Source organism: Xenopus laevis, chromosome 1L (genome assembly GCF_017654675.1).
Source record: "Xenopus laevis strain J_2021 chromosome 1L, Xenopus_laevis_v10.1, whole genome shotgun sequence".
NCBI classification, from domain to species: Eukaryota; Metazoa; Chordata; class Amphibia; order Anura; family Pipidae; genus Xenopus; species Xenopus laevis.
Genome location: NC_054371.1, coordinates 112,841,107 through 112,849,734, shown reverse-complemented (window position 1 = coordinate 112,849,734; position 8,628 = coordinate 112,841,107). Strand labels below are relative to the sequence as shown.

The following is an 8,628-nucleotide window of genomic DNA, read 5'->3' as shown; positions in this document are numbered from 1 at the left end:
TCGGCAGCCGACAGAAATTTTCTAACCTGTTTGATTGACCAAACGACCGATCTCCGCCGGACGAAAAATGTTGAGACTCTCCACACATGGTCCGAAAATCGTACGAATCCTCGATTCGTAGGATCGGATCTTTGCATTTATGGCCAGCTTTACTTGTTCCCTTTTTTTTCATTTCAGAAGCATTTTAGTTATATAGCGACCATGCAAGACAACATATACAGACTATCCACAGTCCTGGTGTTGAAATAAAAGTGTTTCTCCATATACAGTGAATCTTGAATGCATAGTCCATAAAAAAAAAAAAAAAAACACCCTATTTAATTTATTTGCATTTCTACATGTGAGGAGGAGCTTTTAGGCACAAAGAGCGCTACACAGTTAAACAGAAAACAGCATTTTCAATTATTTGTCAACTTAAGTACACTGGTGGGAAATTTGCTCCACATGACATAGCTTTTACATAGATTTTTTCAGAAGCAGACTTTTTAAACTTCAATGGAAATACATTATCAATTTTAAGGAACAGTACTGTTATACTGAAGACTCTGCGCAATATCTAAACTGACACAATATGGCAGATACCAGAGAATTCCGTGTTCTAGAACAAGACGGTCAGATACTTTTTCATTCTGTTTATCAAAAAGAGAATTTCCTGCTCCATCCAGTCACAATATAAAATAAAACTACTGCCTTTGGAGTACATTATTCATTTTTGTTGCGTTTCCCTTTACTTTTAGAAAAGATAAATCAATTGTACAAAATGTTGCTTATTGAACTGAAATTGTGTATGTTAAATATGCAATCTGAACACACAAAAGCATAATTCCTTTTAAAGATTCTGTTTTTTTGGCAGCTAATAAATCATAGCATTACTGTATGGTATATATTGGTTATTATTCACTAAGAAACTAGCATGGCCACCTGCATGGTTGTCTTTAAACCTTCCTTCCTATGCAAATTATGGTTCGGATTGGCCAAATCCCAAAATAGTGGATTTGGCCCATCCCTAATTTTTTGCTATTTGAATTACAGCCTCACTAAATCAATGAATAAGAAAGACTTAAAGCACTTCACTCCCATCAATTGTTTCTGTAGGAATTTTTAATTTTTTTGTTCTGCGCTTGAAATAACTAAGGAGCAGTATTGCCTGGGTTAGTGAGCCCAACAACCATATATATGACTAAGTAATCGAACTGTATTTGCTACACAACGAGCTAAGAACAGGCGGGAACATGCATGCCCATTTGAGATTACAGAGGTTACATGACTCTAATATGCCCATATTTTAACCTTCCCATGACACACAAGGCATGTATAATCCTATTACTAAAACAAAAAAAGTCACTGTGAGGTGCAGGTAGTCCAAGCCCGCTTCCCACACCAGGTAACTCGCCATTTTTCGCACTGAGCCGGGCTTCCTCACGGTCACTTCCGCTTGTTGCTCAGACAACAAACGCAGAGCCTGTCGGGAAAAGGAATTTAGCGACACCTTCTCCTACTAGTAAAAACCTCACTATTCCTATCCAATGGTGGCGTAGAATGAACAGGTCATGTGATCATTAGGCGCGGCCATCATGGTTAAGGGAAAGAAGCGTAGTTTCCACTTTAAACGTGTCAAAATAATAAAAGCAAAATTGGGGAGGTGATAGTGTTGTAAAATTAGTAAGGATGGAGTCTTAAAAAAATATATTTTTTAGCATACAAGAGTAAATATATTTACTGGCTTTCGTAGGAGGGTACTCTTTGCTACAGAAATTATTCTGGGCAAGTAAGCAGGCATGATATGAGCCTAATTGTCTTTACTAAAGCAGGTAAAACATCCATTAAAGGGGTGGTTCACCTTTAAGGTAACTTTTATTATGTTATAGAACGTTCAATTCAAAACTCTTTGCAGCTTTCAAATCTAAAAAACAAATGCTCTGTAAGGCTACAAATGTGTTGTTATTGTTACTTTTTAGTACTTATCCTTCTATTCAGGCCCACTCCTATTTATATTCCAATGCATGGTTGCCAGGGTAATTTGGACCCTAGCAACCAGATTAGTTAAAATGCAAATTGAAGAGCTGCTAAATAAAAAGCTAAATAATTCAAAAACCTTCAATAATAAAAAATCAAAACAAATTGCAAATTGTCTCACAATATCACTCACTACATCGTACTTAATGTTATCTCAAAGGTGAACAACCCCTTTCACTCTTTAAATGGGTTGTTCAACTTCCAACACTTTCCAGTTGTTTTTGGATAATTAACCAGAAATAGGGACTTTTTAAATTTACTTTTTAGTTTCTATTTGTGACCATTCTCTAATATTGAAGCTTAACGTTTCATTTTTCTTCTTGTGTCTTTCTAAAGAAGCTCGGGGGGGGGGGGTGTCACAGACTCTGGAAACTGTTCTAAATGATACATTCAAGTGTATATTCACAAGATTTGGAAAGACTTGTGTGACTATAACACCCACACTGAGGAAGTCTTCAAGGGATACTGCGAAATAAGTCGGATATTATTAAAGCACTTTGCACAATGAGCCTAAGATTTTGGTGTGCCACTGGTATCTCAATTGGCTAGTTTTCAAATCAGTCTAGTGACTGTTACCTGTGACCCTAATGCATGCAATTCGTCGGCTTCAGTCCTTGTTAAGTACCTCCACCTGGGTACACTTCAAACTGGAACAATAAGGTTTAGGCAAGGAAGAGCCTTAGAGGCAGAAAAACTGCTCAAGTGAATTTATTTATGTTTCACACTACATGTTTCGAGCCTCCTGGCTCTTTGTCAAGTGTCGAGTGACACTTGACAAAGAGCCAGGAGGCTCGAAACATTTAGTGTGAAACATAAATAAATTCACTTGAGCAGTTTTTCTGCCTCTAAGGCTCTTCCTTGCCTAAACCTTATTGTTCCAATTGGCTAGTTTTGGCATTGTCAAAATGTGGCAATCCTAACAGTCAACCAAAATCTTCAGCTTTCTTTTAGGCTCAAAAATTATGAGGTTACCACAAAGAAATGGAAATGCACAGTGTCGGACTGGCCCCCTCCCCCGATGCTTGTTTTTTGAAAAAAAATAAGGGATCTTCGTTGATTCGCGCCGATGGAGCGCCGTGTGCGCACGAACACAGAGGCGGCACTGTGTGCGCACTGAGGGGGCACTGCACAGCACTTTGCAGCAGGGGGACGGGGGGCCTGTAAGGGAGGCACTGGACTGGAGTCCCGGTGGGCCGCGGGCCCCCCAGTCCGGCCCTGGAAATGCAATTGTTTACACAATATCCAAGATGTATTTTGGCTGTAGGCTGTTTTGACTGTTATACTCCCTATGACCACCAGATGGTATAAGAAACTGTATTTACAACAACAGCTTATATCGTTTCTAAAAAAAATTTTTGGAGACCCTTATGGGGAGTCACCTATGGATTAGCACCTTGCAGCTTAAACTAAGGGTGTGTGCCTTCCCTCTTTATTTTGTATATAGTTTCTTCAACAGTTTAATTTTCCACACAGAAGTCTGATAATGATAATATACTCTATACAAATGTTAGCTATTTTTAAATGTATAACAGATGGTGCAAATATAACAATGTCTGTGCATGGATTCCACTGGCTTGATAGGTCCTGTCATTGATATTGGGAGTGGAGTGGCTGTGGCTTGCATTTATCAACACTATGTGATTTGCTTATATTCCTTTCATTGCGAGAATATTTACCTTGCATTGATTTGCTAAACAGACATTATGGATATCAATAAAGATAAATATGATTGTGCCATAATTGTACATTTGCAGTGTATAATTTCTTTAAAAAGTTCACATCAGCAGGGGCAGAGCTAGGATGTGAAGCAGGGCAGATATGTAGTGCTTAAGCTCCTGTTCCATCAGCTATCCTGAGCCTTAGGATAGGACTTTAAGTGCCCCATTGAAAAGCCAACTCTCCACTAATATGCCCTCCAAGAACACTGGAAAAGTGAAATTGGAGAGTTTTCCGAAACTGTCTGCAAAACAACTACCGAAGATGGCAGTGGAGGGTCTGACTCAGCAACAGGACTCTCTGCTCATGGTGGGCCTGACTCTCCACACTCAGATGCTTCTGGAGATCAACCTTCCAAACCTAGACTACACTCCTTTATGCTAGCGATAACGGAATCCAAATTCTCACTGACAGCGCAGATATCGACACTGCCGCAACTATGACAACTAAAACAGAAGAGATAAAAATAGATTGTTCCTTGCTGTGACATGCTATGCTATGTACATACCATGGAGGCCAAACGTCGTATAGGCACTCTGGAAGATGAACACTTGCCACTGCAAAGGCAGGTACAACAGCTCCAATGTGACAAATTCTTGCTTATTGCCCATGTCGATGATCTTGAAAATAGACAGCGCAGGTCTAATCTTTGTGTGATCGACCTGCCAAAAGGGTGCGAGGGGCCCTATATGGAGACCCTTATAGAGACTTGGCAAAAAGACAAACTTGGAGTTGACACCTTCTCCGAACAATCCAAGACAACAAAAAAGGTGTCACTGTATCCAGATTTCTCCACAATGGTACAAAAGAAGTGCAGTACTTTCATATAAGTTTGACGCTGTTTGATCACTGAAAATACAATACACAATGCTATTCCCAGCAAAAATGCGCATCACCACCAGAGATTCAACTCTGTTCTTCAAACAACCAGAATCTAGCATGCAGTGAGTCGAAACACATCAAACTACTATCCAAAGCCGTCTCTCCCCCACTCCAGAAGCAGGTAAACTTTAACGGCTCCATCTGCACAAGTGGGCCGAAATCACACTACCAACTACACTACCACCACTATGTGCTGCTGTTACCACATTACACCAGGATCTAAGTGCATATCTGCTTTGGAAAGTTATTCTTCACTGCACAATTCAAGACACAGTAAAAGCACTGTTATCTGTGACAATTCTCCAACAGTTAAAGGATTCTAAGGAGTTAATATGAGCTGCCACTACTCTGCAGGCAGAAGGTACCTTTCCCCCCTTATAGATACGTGTTTGTTAACAGACAGGCAGCATCACCAGCTTCAATCCAAAGGTACACATGCTCCTTTGCTAATGGTAGCAATCCTGATCATGCATCTGCCTCCAAGCATAGTTCCCTAATCTAACAAAGGAATCCTTTGAACAAAAATATGCACCTGATCAAGCAAACATCTCCCAAACTGGCACCTACAGACAGATATGGCAAGCAGCAACCATTTCTGCACATGACAGTTATGGAATCGACCTATCTTTGCTTCAGTTAATATTATTTTTGGACATAGGCCTACTTAGTTTAATGGCTGGGCAGGGGTGGGAAGGGCAAAGTTGGAGAAATGTGGGGTCTTACTATTGTTTATGTTATGTTTATTGTTATGCATATGAAAATGCTGCACACACTGTATTCCTGCCTGCAACTGGTAAACAACTTCATTGGGTAAAATGTCTGCTATAACCTCATTCTCCTGGAATGTCAGGGGCCTTAATTCTAAATTCAAGAAAGCACAGTTATTCCAATATATCAAGTCTTATTCTTAGTGTTCCTACAGTAAACTCACCTCATAGGCCAAAAGATTCTTACCTTAAAAAAGACATGGGTGGCTCACCGCTACCATGCCATGTTTTCCACGCATGCTCGGGGAGTAGCTATTCTTGTCAGGAAATATATAATGTTTGAACTTTTAAAGATCCATGTAGATACATATGGCATGTATATTATTATCCATTGTAAACTGTACTCAGTGCCTTTGGTTCTAGTTAATGTGTACCCCCCTACCGTGACGTTAGATACTTTGGAATATATTTTTAAAAAGATCCTGGAATAACCTCTGACTCCAATTTGCATAATGGGCAACTTTAACTCCCCTCTAGAGCCTAAATTAGATAAACTGTCGTCTCAATCGACAGCACCTACACCACTAGCCCAATGGGCTGAATCTATGGGGGTAATGGATATTTGGAGGTGGAAAAATACCACCATGAAGCAATATGCATGTCACACAAAACTCTTTCGCGGATTGATTTTGCTTTGGCTTCTTCAGACTTTCTCTTACTGACAACTGATGCAGTCTATTTGCCAGGAACCTTTTCTGGCCACTCCCCCTTGCTAGTCACACTAAAGCTTTGGAATCACCCAGCAGATAAAATGTGGAGACTCAGTCCCCTTTGGTCAAAAAACGCAGAGGTCCAAGACCATGATCCAAGAATACGCGAAATACTGGGAATCTAATAGGGGTTCAGCCTCAATTGTAATATGCTGTGAGGCCTCCAAAGCAGTTGCTTGAGGTTCTCTTATTAAGGCAATAGCTAAGGCAAGAAGCAACACCAAGCAGTTAGTCACAAATGCAGAGGCTGATCTCCAGAAAGCAGAAACCAAATGTATTAATGACCCCACGGACTCTAACTATAACCAATATTGCATAATGTAACGGGCCTTGCAACTCACTGGCTAGTACCTCACTTACAAGAAAGCAATCACTTTATATGGGTCAATGCCTCAGTGACTATCTAGACTTCAAGTCTAATTGTTTCCCCTGAAGCGTGCCTACCGGGGGTAATAGATGACCTAGTCCCCCTGAGCCATACCAGAATACTCTATAGAACTTTACTATTTTATGCAAAGAAAGCTATTATTTTACACTGGTTACAACCCAAGCCTTCCTTGATTAGCTATTGGTTAAAACTTGTTAATCGTATGCTCCAATTGACATATGTGATTTGCTCTTTTGTTGTTTCTGAAATGTAACATGCTTGATAAACTATATACTCTTGTCATAACCATCTTATTGTATTGCCAGTTGCTAAAATAAAAACCTTTAAAGTTCACATTACCAGCTCTGTATGTCCTTTCACAGTGATATATTATTACCTTAACCTCTGCATGTTTTGTGAGTTCCAGTGGTTTCATAATTAACCCTTTGAGCTTGATCTCAGAACTATGCAGATAGTTGCAGTACTAGTCATGTTTTATGACCCATAGAGATGTTATTACATTGTCAGCCCTGTAAGCTCTGCCACACAGTTACACAACTAGTTATAGTGTATGTGTTTTTGCTGCAATATACTTAGCAGTGTCATTATTGGCTTGGGATTCTGTGCCACTGTGATATATCCAAAAGCTGCATTGCAGCACATACTGAAGTTGTCTATAATACAGCGGAGAAGCCTAATATAAGTTATAAGGGCATGAACCTTGGACAAAATCTTTGTTCCCTGACCAATAATTTGGATCTACATACCTTAATACCAATGACAGACAGGAGGTTTTGTCGCCAACGATTAATGTCGGCTACAGCGGACAACAAAATGTCCTCTCTATTGGACAACATGCAAATCGCCACTGGGGAAACACACGGTGAGGAAACTTCAGCTACTTCGAAAATAGCTGTAGTCATACAGGGAACACCAAGGTTACTTCTAACATTCTTATATTTTTCAACAGGCGGTTCTTTATTTATTCTAATACACAAGTTTCAGTGAGTCATGTATGAAATAACATCACTAAGCTCCGATTATAACTGATGACATCACTAAGCACTGTAAATAAGGATAACGTTTACAGGATATGGGATTCATAGCTCTTGTGTATTATAATAATGATAATATTTTCTAGCTCTGCTCACACTTTGTTGTTAAGCGTCAGCCACACACCAGGTCTTCTGAAATCATTTCACAAGGTAATGGTGCTTCTAACACAGCTGCCAACATAGAGGGCATTTTGGGCGGATAGCCCCTTCTTTAGTTATTTTTATGCCTTTATTTTTCAAATAAATTAGAAGATGGTACTTCTATGGCAACAGTTGTAATAAATCTATTGCCTCAATGATTTCAATTTAGCGTGGTATATTTGTAAGAACTATATGAAACAGAATTGTTATGCTGCAGCTCTTATTTTATAGACTCCAATACTATGAGAGGCAACAACTCTTGGGATACAGTCAGATGTGAAGGCCAAAAAACAGCCCGACCTCTCACCTCCAGATAGTGATGTTTTTGCACCTGAAGACACGGTGTAAGCATGGCCACAGAAACACAACCCATTTTGCCACTGAAACGCAGGGGTGTCCAAAAGGTAGATCAGTAGACTTTTAGTTGGTGATCAGTAGATCTCAAGACACTGTCAACAAACAGCTTGACTAAATCACTCTTCTGTTTCACATGGTAGCATGTACTGCAGTATATAAAAATATAGGAGGACTGCTATTTTTTCCAGAAAAGGTGGCAGCCCTAGTTCCTATTCCTATTATATGACCACACCTCAATTCTATTTTAGGTCTGTGTTAAAGAAAATGTGTCAACTGTTACTGTTTTAAATGATTTTTATTGTTTTTCCAAGTTAAACAAGCAGAAACTTTGACAAAAGATGAAGGCTGAACAGTGAAGCTCATTCAGTTATAAAACAGTAGATGGAGCCATCTTGATTGTTCAAGAGATTAAGACACATGGGTTAAGCTGGCCATAGATGCAAAGATCCGATCGTACGAATCATCGTACGATCGGACTTTCCCATCTCCCGACCCACCACTAACCATTCAGATCAAAGTCTTACCAGTCAGATTAGTTAAAGAAGAGATCAGCAATGTTCTGCCCCTGACAAGCAATCGTACGATATCTATGTCCAACCAAAGCTAGTGACAGTCTC

General features: G+C 39.7%; 1 protein-coding gene across 5 annotated transcripts in view; it reads right to left on the bottom strand.

Moving 5' to 3' along the window:
- Nucleotides 1-1,502, bottom strand: part of lsm4.L (LSM4 homolog, U6 small nuclear RNA and mRNA degradation associated L homeolog) — a 17,672-nt gene extending 16,170 nt beyond the window's left edge. The window contains exon 1 of one of the 5 annotated variants that reach the window (XM_018255591.2): nucleotides 1,394-1,502. In XM_018255591.2, the coding sequence (XP_018111080.1) occupies nucleotides 1,394-1,396 (3 nt within the window). In that variant the 5' untranslated portion in view covers nucleotides 1,397-1,502. Of the gene's footprint in view, nucleotides 1-26; nucleotides 1,313-1,345 lie in introns of those variants that run through there. The other 4 variants (XM_018255573.2, XM_018255582.2, XM_041562132.1 and 1 more) reach the window with 4 other exon arrangements.
- Between the last annotated feature and the right edge of the window lie 7,126 nt (nucleotides 1,503-8,628).